At 40.4% G+C, this 15,641-nt stretch overlaps 1 protein-coding gene across 3 annotated transcripts in view; it reads right to left on the bottom strand.

Moving 5' to 3' along the window:
• PLEKHG4B (pleckstrin homology and RhoGEF domain containing G4B) overlaps window positions 1-15,641 on the bottom strand; it is a 210,556-nt gene continuing 194,915 nt past the window's right edge. For 2 of the 3 annotated variants that reach the window (XM_069075981.1, XM_069075982.1), the window contains exons 19-22: window positions 14,813-14,993; window positions 13,681-13,797; window positions 12,487-12,756; window positions 11,416-11,879 (exon numbers count right to left, since the gene is read on the bottom strand). In XM_069075981.1, the coding sequence (XP_068932082.1) occupies window positions 11,569-11,879; window positions 12,487-12,756; window positions 13,681-13,797; window positions 14,813-14,993 (879 nt within the window). In that variant the 3' untranslated portion in view covers window positions 11,416-11,568. Of the gene's footprint in view, window positions 1,565-8,939; window positions 9,000-11,415; window positions 11,880-12,486; window positions 12,757-13,680; window positions 13,798-14,812; window positions 14,994-15,641 lie in introns of those variants that run through there. The other variant, XM_069075984.1, reaches the window with a different exon arrangement.

The following is a 15,641-nucleotide window of genomic DNA, read 5'->3' as shown; positions in this document are numbered from 1 at the left end:
TGTGATATGGTAGAAAAATGTTCCATTTATTTTTTTTTAAGTATTAAACAAGCCTGTATTGAAACAAAGTAACAAAAGTAAACTGTTATCAACGGCTGACAGGTAATGAAATGTTTTCATATTTGATCTCTGAAAAAGTGGTTGAAAATACTTTTAAAAAACCATTACTAAAATCGTTATCATTTTCTAAAATGATCCGTACATTTCTATCTATACACACTGTCTCTGTGGACCCTCGCAGAAGATGCTACTACTTTTAAAAGACAAGACCTTGTCCTAGTTATGGGAAATTTAAAAGTGAGGCCCCACAGTACTATTTACAAAAGCTTCCAGCTGTTTGCACCATTTTTTTTTGCATTTGTTCAGAGGTTAGCTCACTCCTTAGTGTTGTCTACCTTGACAGTATTGCACAATACCAAGTGGAGTCAACTTGAGATTCTTTAAGCATGCGTTGTTGGGAGCATGGCACTGTTAGTTTGGCTTATCAGGAAAATTGGCCAAGGCAAGGGGAGTTATAATGCTGGCCTGGTTTTGTGGCGTTCAGTGGCATTCAAACACCTGCACCACTTGGCTTCCCTTCCATGGTGCGGATAATCAGGAGTTGACTGTAACTTCTTCTTTTTTGGACTGTAACTTCTAATACACCTCCTAATATACCTCTATATACATAGGGCTTGTTAGAAAAGAAAGAAAGGATTTAAAGTTCTTAACACCCACACAGACATGTGCACAAACATACATATTTAGGGCCAGTCTCTGCTCCCTTAACTCAATGGCAAGCACACCTCAGGTACCCACTCCTTCAGTCAGAATTTAGCCCATGTTTTGGCTCTGCAGGTTACGTGCACTACCAACAAAATGTTTTAAAAATGAAATTAAAAAGTTTGTTACCAAAATCTAAGTCCATCATTATTTGAAAGATGCAGAAGGGCAAGTAAACGGGTGGTCCAGGGACAAAGTCATCACCGGTTAGGACTGAGTTGTGATTTTTGCATTCATAGTACCTTTGTCCCATGAAATCCTGAAGGCTGAATTGATGTATCTTTTATAAAGGAGGAAAAGGATGTGTCTTTTCAAGAAAGAAATGTTTCTGTCTCCCTGGTGACTTATCAGCACTATTCAGGTCCCTTTGCTTCCATCTTGAAAGATTGGTTGCCTTTCTTTGGGTGGCAGGCCCATATTTGGTCAGTCTGAGGTGGGCTCGAGTATAAAGGCTCTTCAGCCTTTTCCCTGACATGTGGGAGCAAAGTCAGGGAGTAGAAAGTTTGAAAATGGTGACTGAGCTGGGGTGAATTGAGTGTTGAAATGATGCACAGATGTAAGTTAGAGTGATCGTCAGAGAAGAGGTTACTTCTAGGGCATAAGCAGCTCTACTGATCCTTGCAATGTGGGGACTGTTGGCCCATCACATGTGGCCCTGCCTTGATCCTTTTCTTCCTGACATCGTGTTATAGCAGACATGTAGTCCTGATTTTCTTCTTGAGATGTACATTCCCATGTCTGGATCAGAAGTGTTGAGATGTTTGTTGTTTGGCAAATGTCACCAAGTACAAATCAATCACAGCTGTCAAAATAGTAACTGTTGTTAATAAAATGGTTACTTGCTCTTTTGAAGACTTCAATATTAGAGAAAAACACTGGTGACTGATCACAACCCCCACCCTTTCTCCTCCCTTCCCTGTTCCCTCCAGACATTGAATCATTGTGACAAAAGAATCCAAAGCCATTCAGAGAGAAAGCCCCAAGAAAAAAGCAGTGTCTTTGCATCACATTATGATGCTGCCAAAGAAAAATGACCACCAACCATGCATTGCAAACATGCCTTACCCATGGCCTCCAAGCCTGCAGCAGACCCTTCCTGGAAGTAAGAGTGCTTTCTCCCCACTATCACTATTTTCAGGACCATATACCAGTCCCCTTCTTCCTCTCCTCCAACAATGGTCATAGAGTAGGTCAGAGGCACAGGGAAAAGGTGGGTAGGGGTGAGAAGGGATGCCCAAAGTAAAAAGGAGAGGAAATGCAATGGGGACAGAGTTAAGAAGCATGTGAAGATGTGAGGAAGCTGTTCAGATAACACAGCCAAAGGTCTGTATACTTAATGAACAGGTGGGTTTTCTTAATGTCATGTCAGCTGGTGAGTGAGGGGAGTGCATGAACGGCTTTGCAACATGGCATCTGCTAAAAAAAAAGAAAGCATTGCTATTTCTTCCCATTATCCTGAAATATGGCAAAGAGATGCTCATTAAGGTCCCTTACAGCTCTGAAATCCAAAGATCCTCTGATTTTATGGACAGAGAAATATTTAATGTTTATTCCCCATCTACTGCCCTGGTACCTAATCATCTCCAGACTCCACATGAAGCAAAAGGAAAGCTCCTTGCAGGATCTAGCTGCCGTAATGGATAGAGTGCTAGCCTTGGAGTTAGGAAGACCTGAGTTTGAATCCCTCCTTAGACACTTAGCAGCTGTGCTGGACTTGGAATCAGAAAGACTTGAATTCACTTCTAATCTCAGACACTTACTGGCTCTGTGACCCAGGGCAAGTGGCTCGATTTCTGTCTGCCTCAGTTTCCTCACTGGTAAAATGGGGATCAAAATGGCACCTAACTCCCAGGGTTGTGATGAGGATTAAAGGAGATAATATGTGTAGAGCTTTGTGACCCTGAAGTGTCATGTAAATGTTAGCTATTACTATGATAACATGTTTACATGCACATTCAGAGATGGTTACAAATATATGGATATAGGTATATGGATACTTTTTAATACAGATTTATATGGATTGCATGCACACTCAAATGCACACCAAACCTCTTTCATTAGAATCCTTGCATGTTGCCTCACCATGGCACAAAGGTAGCACTGGGTTCTCAAAGAGTGCTCCAATGCAATACAAGTTCTAGCAGGTCATACCAAGATGGAAAGACCTGAGTGACTGATGACTGATTGGTGACAGATCATACTGTACTGTTTAATATAGAAGAAGTTCATTACCAGAAGGTTGGACATTAAGATATGACCCCCCCCCACACACACACACACAAACTTTTAGCAACCTATGAAAACATTTCAGTTGGGGTTGGGCTCTGCATCTGTATTAGTGGAGGGCGTATTCACACAGATGAAGTTCTGTTTCTTCTGGAGTATGGCAGTCAGTCAATGAGGTAGAGAGAGAGCAATAGGAGTGAATGTTTTTTCATTAACTCTTCCTTTATCATTGTAAGGTCCTTAAATCAGTCAAGGGGCTTAGTTACTTCATCCCATCTTTCCTATCCCCTTGTCTTGTTAATAAAAGAAACAATGAAGGCAAATGTTATTCTGGACCTGATTCTAAACCATAAGCAAAGAATGACTGCCCAAACAGAAAGTACAGTAGTGTTTGGAAGGCAGTGATTGTACCATTTTAAATTCACGGTAGATAAAGAAAGCTAGGTGATGTAGTGAATAGAACACTGGACTTGGGGTCAGGAAGATCTGTGTTCAAATCCTTTCTCAGACATTTTCCACACTGTGTGGCCCTGATCAAGTCACTCAACTTCTCAGCTTCTCCATTTATAAAATGGGTATAGTAATAGGACTTCCCTCATAGATCAAATAAAACAATATATGTATGAAGCACTTTGCAAACTGAAAAGCACTATAGAAATAGCTAAGGGAACACAGGCATAGACTGGTGAGGGCCCTAGGCTATTGGAAAGCAGATGGGATCCCAAGACCTACTACTCTATAAAGCCTGGGACCAATTCTATCCTAGAGAACTTGAAAAGAGCTGCTGAGTCATTGTTACCAGAGGTCTCTAGAAACAGTATGGAAAACAAAAGAGGTACCTGGAAACTGGAGAGAAGCAAAGTGTTGTACCAAATTTTCAAAAGACGAAGAAGAGTGGATACTTCAAAGTGGTAGGTCAGTAGCTTGGTTTTTCATATGTCTTGACTTAATACCACAATCATGGTAGAAGCCACTAGACCCTGGCTAAGTAGAAGAGTTAGCCAACTCATTGAATGATACCATTGGGATCCAAAAAGATTTCAGCAGGCCATAATGGTCATCAAAGCTTATGTGATGAAGTTTAAGTAAGGACAAACAAACTCTTGCATTTTTAGCCAGTCAAAATATGAATTAGCATTTACTTTGTGCACATATATTTTACATTTACTTATCTCTATGCAACTTCTTTTCAGTAGAATGTAAACTCCTTGAGGGTAGGAACTATTTAGTTTTTGTCCCTGTACTCTTAGTACCCAGCACAATGTCTGGTACACAGCAAGTGCTTAAAATACTTATTTAATTGAATTCTTGGAAAAATTTTAGAGTTCATCATTAAAGAAATTACTTTTAAGTACTTGAAAAGGGAAACTGAGGCCCATAAGTCAGAAGAAATCCATCAAGAACAAATCAATATGAGTCAATAATGTGGCATGCAGACACAAAAGCAACTGTGAACTTGGGCTAATGGGAGACTAGGGTCCAGAATGATGGAGGTTATTATCCCACAAAGGCAGTTGGGTGGCACCATAGTGCACAGAGTACTGGACATGGAGTCAGTAAGAGTCTTCTTGAGTTCAAATCTGGCCTAAGACGCTTGCTAGCAGTGTGACTCTGGGCAAGTCACTTAACCCTATTGCCTCAGTTTTCTCATCTGTAAAATGACCTGAAAAAGGAAATGTCAAACTACTCTGGCATCTCTGCCAAGAAGATCCCATATGGGATCACAGAGAGTTGAACAGGATCGAAATGACTGAGCAACAAGTTATCCTACAGTCCAGTCAACCACACACCTAGAATGATGTTTTCATTTTAAGGAGCCACATCTTAGAAAAGATACTGATCAGCTAGAGGAGGACAGCCAGGACAATGGAAGGACAGCTACATGCTGCACAAGAATCAGTTGTAGGAATGGGAGGTAATTAGCCTTGAGAAGAGAAAACTCATGGAGAACATGATCATAATATCAAAGCTCTAGAGCTGAAACGACTTCAGAAATCATCTGAACCAACTCCCTCATTTTACAGATGAGGAAACTGAGGCTCAGTAAAGTCACTTCCCAAGTTTACACAAGTAGAAAGTGACAGAGGTGAGATTTGAACCCAGCTCCTTTTACTAGAGAGGTAGTGTTCATTTCTATTCCACTCTGCTGCTGAAATCTTCAAGTATTTGGAGATTTAGATGTGGAAGATGAATCCAACTTGTTCAGCTTGGCCCCAACATGTACCAATAGGACCAATGGATACCGTGGTGAGGATGACTTTGGCCCAGTGTAAGAAAACTCTCTTAAGAGAGCTGCACAGAATTGCAATGGGTATCCTCGGGAGGTAGTCATTTCCCCATCACTGAAGTTTCTTAAAGAATTGGTTGGAGGGCCACTTGTAGAAGAGAGGATTCCTTCTTTAGGTCCTGTCTAGATTAAGTGACTTCTGAGGTGTCCTCCCTTGAGCTCTTGAGTTTTTATGTTGTTCCCCCTCCCCTACCTTTCACCAGGTATAACTTCACCCATAACATCCTCATTGGCTCTCAGTGAAGTCTGCATGCCTCAGGGTCCCAGGCATAAAGTGACATGTTGATATCAAAGGGGAGTTTCTGTGGGCAAAATAGTCATTGCATAAGATGTGGTTCTAGGTTTGTGATGCTGACCTTAGAAGGACAGGGAAACTCTATTAATAAACATGTTGGCAGGAAATGCTTCCCTGAGGGACATTGTCACAGATCAGCCTGGAGTAACCCTAAGGCTGGCAGCAGAAGGCACAGCAATGATGGCCTCATCTGGCTTCACCTGGCATAAGGGTAGATCAAATTGCTCTTATGATTCTGGATTCAGAGTAGGGAGGGACATCAGGGACCATTTAATCCAAAACCCTCCTTTTCCTGATAAAGACATTGAAGCCCAGAAGAATTAAGTCACTTGCCCAATGTCAGACAATATTAAGTGTCAGAGGTGCGACGAATCAAAGCATTAACGTGGATGGAACCATTTGCTCTTTCAGTGTTTCAATTCACTGGCCTTGGGTTTATTTTTTTTTTCTAAACACGTGGGTGTATAAATTCCTTAATTAAGTCTGGGAAAGCATCTATGACAAAGCTCTGCTCATTTAACAGTACTATTAGTGGGAAGTGAGTCTTTGTTTAATATAAAATGTTTTTTGAATGGGTGTTAATCCAATCTGATTTTTTTTTAACACAGTAAGTTTATTGTCACTGACTGGTCCACATCAGAACAGTTTAAGCACTCTAAGTTCTCATGAATTTTCTTTTGTTACATACCATAACGCTGGTGAAGACCTTGGCTAAGCCAAACAAGCCATTATGGCTGCCAGTCCCTGCAGATATACCCTGGTCCCGATTAGTGAGAACAACAAATAATGAATAGCGGGAAGTGGTAGCATTATTTGAATTCACATTATTTAGAGCTATATATGAAATATGGTAATTGTTCCATCCTGGGGGAAATAGGCAGTCCAAATTCAAATAATTCGACCGTTCATGAGATCCATTATTTACACTAATTGGGACTTATCCTGTACTCTACTCTTTTGGGAGGGTAGTGGCCCCCTTTCCTATTGAGGAGATTAAGTATGGTGTAGTAATCATGGCATATTAGGAAAAAGCATCAGATTCAGAATAAAGAGGCTGTGATACTTATAACCTCTGTGACTCTGGGCACACCATATCACCTTTCTGGGCCTCAGTCTCCTTTTCTGCAAAATGAGACATTTGGAGATCATCTCCAATAGTGTCCTCTAGCTCTAAATCTTACAAATCTCCCTTTTCTTTGTAGGAGACTAATTCCTTGGCAATGATATTTTCTCTTTCAGATATCACAGATAAATCACATTTGGCTTCCATTTTTCACATATTATGTTGTCCTCCGGTTGTTTGTCTGTTATAGCCTATGACCAAAGTATAAGCTCCACAAAAGCAGGGCCTGTATTTCATCTAGTCTTTATATTCCCAGTCTCTACCCAGGTAGCACCAGGAGATTAAGCTAGCCCTTTCATATGGTTGCATATAGAAATATAGGAAGTCTTTTTATGTTGGAAGAAATTAATTTAAAAAGATACTATGATGACCCCAATGTGTGGGAGGCACGAGGTGCTTTGAGGATGTTTTGTCACCACAGCAGAAAGACAAGCAGTGAGTATGAGACTAGATACATAGGCCAGCGAGGGATTCAACTGTCGGAGACCGTCTGCAGAGGCACAGGGTCCTCTTTTCTTTAAGTGGGAGCACACCCCCGCCCAAGAGCAAGGTAGGGCATCAGTTCATTGTACCACAAATATTGTTCTGGGGAGGCCAGATCTGTAATTTCATTGGTATGAAGAATTAGCTGTGAGGAAATTTCTCTCTCCCCCTGCAGATCAACACCTGTTTCACAATTTATAGCCTTGAAAAGTTGCTTGAGGTTGGTCACATAGTACATGCCAGAGTAGCTTCTCAGGTATTCCTGATTCCTAGCTTTCTTTCTAGCTACTAGGTCACCCTGCCTCTTAGCATACAGATATATGTCCTGAAAAAAATTTTTTTGAGGCAAGCAGACTTAAGTGAGTTGCCCAGGGTCACACAGCTAGTAAGTATCTGAGGATAGATTTGAACTCAAATTCTGATTCCAGGGTTGGTGCTCTATCCACTGAACCACCTTGCTGCCTCGTGAAAATGTTTTTTTTAACTAAAGGATTCTCTGGCTCAAGCTGAAAACCATGACAGCCAGCAAAGCTCAGAGATTCCCCATGGATGAAGATGCATAAGATGCTCCTTAAGGAGCTGAGTTGAAAGTGAGCTTCCAGCTGGGGCTAAGAATTCTGCTTTGATGCTCTCTTGGTTTGTGTCTTTTCAAAACTCCAAAGCATATTATTTGTAGGGGTCTTGTCTCTGATTCATGAGTTGGGCAGCACTGCCCACTATAAATCTTCCTAAGTGGAACTCTTCCAACTTTCTGGGATCAACCAACTAGAGGAAGCAGGATGTAGGATATTCCTAGGGGATCCCTGAATGGAGCAGCAGACTGGGCTCTCCCTTCCTACCAAAGCAATCCCTTCCTATCAGCATTCTCTGTACAGTATTTGAGCATCTATCGTGAAAACTGTGTACTTTAACAGGTGATGGGAATGCATTCCTTGAAAAGGCTGGGTGGTCTAGGTTGGTGGGTAGGGGAAGGGAGGAGAAGGGAAGAGAGAGTACAGGAAGGAATAGGTAAAATGTAAATAAAGGGGGAAAGAAAGTAGTAGGCAGGTGAATAGAACAGAAATGATTGCCCTATTCTTTAATTCCTAGTAATGTCTTAATCCCTGGCAAGTTACTTAATAATCATTTATTTCCCTCAGACCCTCCTTATGTGCCTACTATGACACAAGTGTTTGGCAGACAGGTAAAAGAAAGCCTGTCTAGGCATGCTATTGACTTATTCTCAAAATAAGTCATGGGGTGTGGTGTTTTTATTTTTGCTTTTATTTGAACTTCTGGTACTGGGTTAACCTGTGCTAGGTTCTCTGGTCATCCATCTTGTTGTAGGCAGTTTGTAAAGCTGATGATAAATGGGATGGGATTAGAACTGCCATGTTTTATTGCATTTCCTAAGAGGTGAAAATATTGTCCACACTCCTAGTGGGTAGAGTTTGACTGCTACAAAAGTCACCTTTCTGTTACAGTGCAATCCATCCCCCAAGACAAGAAGTGGCTGGACACACAATACATGGAGGGGAAAATTCAGTGGAGAAGCGGCAGAGAGCAGGGTGACATTACCTTTCTGGCAGAACCCCCCTCAGGAAGGAAGCATGGTTAATATCAGGCAATGCAATGAAGCTTGCAGTGCTCCTTTAATATGGTTAGACATGCAAATCAGCCTAGAGAAATGTCTGCATGCTCCAATTTAATTGATTGTTAACTTTGTGGGAACTCAGAGCATCCCTCTCCTCCCAGTGATGAGCTGAAAAACCCCCGTTACTTACTGAATGTTTGCCTGCCAGTCAAACCACTGTTGAGAAGCCTAATACATGAGAAGTTTTGTTCTGACAAAAAAGGGAGGGAAATCAACTAATTAAAACCAATGTCATTGCTTATCCTGGACAATTTGGGGCACACGACTTCCCCTGAACCAACTGACTACTCCAGGACCTACTGCCCATCCTCTTGGTACATTAAAATGGGTCCTTATGTCTGGTACATAGTAAGTGCCTAATAAATGCTTGTCGGTTGACTGACTGACTTGTAGGTCAAGTCATTCCCCTCCCCTACCTTCTTACTAGATCTTGAGAGGGACATGACTATGGAAAAAGAGGTATGCATGTACTAAAAGTAAGACAGGATGGGGACTGAGCTAGCATCCTTGGTAATAGTCTAGGAAAAGGCTCTAAGTCTGAATTAACCTTCCAAAGGTTAATTCTAATAACCTTCAAAAGCCATGAACATTTTCTTCCCCTGCCTCACCATGTCCACTCATCTTCTTCTCTCATTAGCCCTCATTGTAGCCCCATGTCTCCAGCCAGACTTTCTTTACTGCTCTCTGTGTGTTTTTATCCATCTCTGCTTCCATTTCTGCTTTTCCTTCCTTGTACGGTGTCTTCTTTCTTTTCAGCTTCTATACTTCAAACTGTTTTGCACTTGATGCAACTGCTGGGGACCTCCTTCCTCAACTACTTTATATTTAACAACTCTGTACTTATTTTACATTTATTCTTTCTATATTTGCATATTTTCTCTCCCAGAGAAGGTAACTTCCTGGAGAACAGGGATTTTTTCATTGTTATTTAATTTACTTTATTTTTTTTGTGTGTTTGCATCCCCAGTACCTAACACAGTGACCAGACCATGGTTAGCCATAGGAAATGATGATTGATTGATTGACTGATACTCCAATCAGTCTTACTTTGCATTTCTAAGCCCTTGTACATTGCTTGTCTTATATCATCTTAAAGTTTTTATGTCCTGTTGTGATCGCTAATGCTTTTCTTTTTAGCCTAATTACACCATAAGTTCCACTTGAAGGGCCAAATCTGTTATTTCTTTTATGTTCCTTACAGCAACTACTACCTAGAAAGGATAATTAACAAAATGTTGGTGAATAAATGGGTTGTTTATTTGCTAATTATCTTTTCAATGAGCATCCGATGTCATCTCAGCTGTTGAGCTTAGTTTTAATACCCCCAATTCTTCACTGCCTAACTATTTAACTGTGTTAGTGGTTCTCAATACATTGGGGAGATCTAATAAAGGGGATTTAGGGGAAAACAAATATTAAATAAGGAGTGGAAAGGTTGTGATCTGTACCCATGAAGAGAGTACCACCCTGAAGATATCACAGATTCATTGTAGTATGAAGTATGTAGTTGGCTAATGGACCAACGATGCTCATCCATGTACCCTATCTCTTGATCTCCCATCTATCCAAACTATAGAAACTACTTTCCCCTCCCTCAGAACAGATTTTTTAATCTTTAATTTTTAAATTTAAATCCTTAATTTTTAAATCAACATTAGGGAGGTTTGATAATATGCTGGAACTTTGTGCTTAAAGACACAACAAATTTTTGTACTATGAGAGTAAGATTAGTTTTTCTTTGGGAAAAAATAAGGTGATGCACTGCATTTGTCTTTAGTTCATTGCCTTGACTTTTCAATTTCATATTCTTGTCTCCCTTTTTCCATGATCAATTTTAATTCTTTATTCTTTGCATTGTGACATTGCTTCATCTAAGTCTGGTTGCCCCAGCTAGCTCAAAAGTAATTTTATTTTTTTAAATCCTCCACAGTGAGACTAAGTCTCCTTTCCCAAACCAGTGCTAACACCCTTAACAAGGAGGGATGGTGGTATAAAGGTCAGAGTCACATAGTGGGACCTAAGACCGAGATTCTAGTCTCTGCTCTCCCTTTACTAAATACTTTAATTTTCCTGAGACTCAACTTTCCTCATTTGTAAAATAAGGGGGTTGGACCAAATGAAGTCTAAAATACCTTCAAGCTCTAACAATCTATGAATCTTGAGGACAAAGGAAGGAAAGGTCCTGTTATTTCTCTTGCATTGCCCTTAGTGCTCAACTGATAGGTTATGAATATACCCAGGCTGAGTTATTGACCTGGAAGGTCCTTTGTGAAATTTCTTCTGAAATTCTTTTGTATGAACTTAACTGTGTACATGTTTCCCCCTGGAAAACTTCTTGAGAACAAGGACTGTCTTATTTTCATTTGTGCATTCTCAGGGACTAGAATAGTGCCTAATATATAGTATATAATAAGTGCTCATAATTGCTTATTGAGTTGAGTTGAAATGATGTTTTCTCTGAATGCATATTTGTACTAATTCTCTGATTGCTAATATTATTCTTTTCTGATTCTTCCTCTTCTTCTTCCTCTCTCTCTTTCTCTCTCTCTCTCTCTTTCTCTCTCTTTCTTTCTTTCTTTTTTCTCTTTTTTCTCTTTCTTCCCTTTCCTCCCTCCCAATTATTTAAATTTTCATAATGTATCCTTCAGTAGAATGAAAATCTCTTGAGGGAAAGGAATATGGAAGGACTGTTTTTCTGCTTTTCTCTTTGAATCCCCAGCACCTATTAATCACAATGGTTCACACATAGTATGTCTTTATTAAATGCTTATTGAATTGAACTGAGATGAATTCAAAGTCAATAGATAACATGGATATAGCATGAATTTATTAAAAAAAAACCAAATACTTACTGTTGTAATATACTGATTACTATCATGTTTCAACCTGGAATTCTTTCCAGGGAGAGCTGGTGATGTGCACTGGGAGGGGGGTTTAGAGCCAGGATTTGAAGCACTTTCATCTGAAAATGTGTCTGGAAGAAGCTGAGAGAGTCCAGGGTGTGCTGAGCTGCTAAAGCCACTGATGCTTTCACCAGAGGTGCACTGTGATGACTCAGAACTCTCGGTAACTACAGACCAGGAGGAATAATAATAATGCAGTTTAATCAAACGTTAATCAGTTTATTAATTTACAGAACATAAGTGCCCCAACATCTTGTGTTTCAAGCCTAATTCCCTTTGATATTGGAAAGCCTAAATCACATTCTCTGCATATTAGTTCCCTTTCATCACCATCAATTCTCATAGTCCCTGCTGGTGACTAGGAGATACTGTAATATCTATTGTAATAGCTGCCAACTTTTTAGTTTTCCTTGGATCTTTATGTTTGATAAATACTTTAAAAATCACTTACAAAGTGAAGAGTTGGGCTATCTTTTCACTGACTTTTCAACATGACACTTTCCCCTTTTATAAATACTCTATGGTATGCATTTATATTTTTAAATTAAAGTGAGTTAACTTTTAGAATTTCATAGCAGTACTTGCAGTAATTAGAAACACCTGAAGACATATCCAAACTCACAGGTCTAGTCAGCTGAGATATCTCCCTCTCACTCAGTGAATCTGAGCACTTCAACTGGCCTTCCAGTTGAAAGTAAACGTCCTTCCCCCACCCCACTTCTTTATGCCCCCCCCCACATCATTTTAACCTTCTTTAGTACTGTGTACACTTACTCATTGATGGCTGGCTTCCTGTTTCTTGTTCTAGCTCATCTTCTTCAATACAAGTTTTAATGTCATAAGTCCAGTGATAGAAGGGAGGGCTTAGCAGACCTGAATAAGATGGACTAGAATAAACATGCAGGTTTAGTGACCCCAAAATTGAAGATGAGGACTGGCTGCTTGAGGACGAGGTGCTGCTGTTGGAGATGGTAGAGTGGGGTCTTTTGAAGGGTGTTGAGTGATCAAATGAAGATACAGCTATAGATGCCCTAGATCTTGACTCTAGAAACAAACAAAAAAAGAAAACAAAAGGTGTCTCTTTTTCCTGTTATTATGCAAGACAGATTAATCTTATACCATCTCTTCCCTTCCCTGGCCTTATCTTTTTTAGACTAGGTCTAAGCTGGGAGTGCAGGGGCCGCTCCCACTATTGATTGGCAAAGCAGCTTTAATGGGCTTTGTTTCCAATCTGGGCCAGTTCACCTCCCTTTGGTAGGTAACCTGATGGTCTCCCATTCTAGGGGACTGATCATATTAGTTCTGGTCTTAGGGTAAACACCTTATCGAGTACTACAACTCAGAAAACCTGAACTCCATGGCAGCAGGGATTACATCCATGCATCATCATGGCCAGCCTCAGGTTAACTTTCATAATGTACAGCTCCACTCACATTACTTGTTTGCTCAAAACCTAGAACCTGAAAGCTAGAAGAAGCTCAGGGATCAAGTACAAATTGATATTGATTAGGAAACTCCTCTATGACATAACCAATGAGTGTATCACCTTGGATATGAACACTGTAAGCGAGAGGAAGCCTGTTCCCACCCAAGGCAGCCCACTCTTCACGTTGAGATAGCTGCAACACTTAGGAAGTTTTCCCCCTTACCTCATGTCAAAATCTTTCAGTAAATTTTTCTTAACTCTCTCTTGCCTCTTAAATAAATGAGTGCTCAAGTGGGATGCAAACTTTATATTACATTAGTCTGGTAACACAACTCCCACATATTAGAAAATTCATTATTTTGCTTCTCCATTTTCAATGAGGGCATCATTCATTGGTCATGAAACCTTATTGAACAGGAGGCTATGATTGTTATACAAAGACTCCTTGCCTCTGAGCCACCAAAGTTCATACTCCCAAGTCTTATGTTTTATTTTTAAAGTCAAATTTCTCCAGTAGAAGAGAAAATGAAGAGTAGTGGTACCTGTTCCCTTCATGATATAATCTATTGCCCGGTCACTTATGGCTGCATCGCTGGGCTTGATATCCATGAATGGCTTGTTGCCTATTCCCATAGATACCATTTCTTGCATCCTGAGTTCTAAAATGGAAAAATATGCAACACTTGAGAGAGAAACTTCATAGAATTGTAGATTTTCAACTGGAAGGAATGTTAGGAGACATCTTGCCCATTCACTCTTTTTTTTTGAAGGACGCTGGTCCTAGAACGGTCATGTGATGCCCCCAATGATGCACAGATGGCAAACAACAGAGTCAAGATTCAATGCCAGGTCTTTTGACTCCAAATCCAACACTCTTTATGTGAAGCTTAACTGACAATTTACTAGGGAATAGCTGCTGTTTCAGGGCATCTGTCAATAAAGAGACTAAACAGACGAACAGGAGAGAAGAAGACTAAAATACAAAGTTGAATAAGGCAGACTGTCAAAAATACACACACCCACACCCACTGCACCCCCTTCCCCATGCACGCATGCATGCACGAACGCACAAAAACCTATTGTCATGACCTGAGAGGTCTGTAGGAGCCAAAGAGAAAAGAAACAAGAAAACAGCCCTGCAGCCCAAGAAGGAGGTTGATAACTGAGGTAGCTCTGTCTTTGGCTCAGTTTTTGTAGCTGTAGAAATTAATTCCATTGGGGTTAATTCTCTGGGGTTCTGGCAGCAGGGGAAAATGCAAACGGAATCACCTAGCTGATGGAAAGAGCATGAGAGTAGAGAAAGCAGCAGCTTCTGGCCTGGCAGATCCCAAAACTCAAATGGATATGAATTCTGGGAAAAGGCCATTTGAACAGGCCAAAGTAGGGGGCAGCTATGGAGAGAGGCCAGTTTCATTAAAGTGGACGTTCTCCCAACCACCTATAAAAAAACCTCCCCTCCAGGTATAGAGTATTTATAGCTTTCAGGTAGGTTATTCTCTATAGCCCCAGAGAATAGTTACTCTGACTCACATGACTGAATTCTTTATGTTCAAGATGTAATATGACCTGTCTTGCATCTCTATCATATTAAACTATCACGTAAAATGAAATCTGAATGAGCCCTCTCCAGTGTGAGCTACTGCTATTGCCTTGTAATGTCCTCATGCTCTATACCTCTGTTCCTCAGAGCTTGTCTCCACAGGATTTTCCCTATGATATTTGTCCAAGCAATTTTCACTTCTGCCGAACTTGCTTGAAGGATGTATGTATCCTGGGATTTCCGCCTCCTTCGGAACCAGATCTCAAACCTCAGACCACTGTCTCCAACGTTTTCTGTCATCCCAATTTCAGCAGTCTGAAATCATATCCAGAAAAATCAGTGTGTTCAATTTCACCCTTGCATTTCCCACAGGAATGTAAAATTGTTTTCACTGCTAAGAATTTGATGGTTCAAATAATTCAACGTGGGAATTAATTTACTGTGCAAAGCAGATCTTGATTTTCTATGGTAGCTTCTGAGACTTGCAACCACTTTACAGATTTGCAAAATGTTATTTTTCTCAAATGACTTGTGTATATCAATGCCATCTCCCCAGGCAACCTCATTTATGTTCATTAATCCATCAATCCATTGGTTAGGGGAGGGAGCAGGGATTATTCTCCATACCCTCACCCCCTTTTTTTATATAGGACAACTAAAATTTTAATTAAGTGATTTCCCTAAAGTTTAGTTCTGAGTTTTAGGAGACACACATGCACACATACACACAACCCTTCAGTGGTTCCTTATTTCTTCAGGAGCAAATATAAAGTCCTATGTGGCAGTTAAAGTCTTTTACAACCAGGACCCTTACTACCTTTCCAGTTTTCTTATGCTTTACTCCATTGTGTATACAATGAACACTAGCTTCAAGCGACCTTGGTTTCCTTGATGTTCTTCATATAAATACTTCATCTCCCTCCCTCCTTCCCTCCCTCCTTCCTTCCCTCTTTCCTTCCTTCC

Source organism: Petaurus breviceps, unplaced genomic scaffold (assembly GCF_028583685.1).
Source record: "Petaurus breviceps papuanus isolate PSGF00001 unplaced genomic scaffold, PetGlider_PUasm1.0 151, whole genome shotgun sequence".
NCBI classification, from domain to species: domain Eukaryota; kingdom Metazoa; phylum Chordata; class Mammalia; order Diprotodontia; family Petauridae; genus Petaurus; species Petaurus breviceps.
This window is presented reverse-complemented; position numbering and strand designations above follow the sequence as displayed.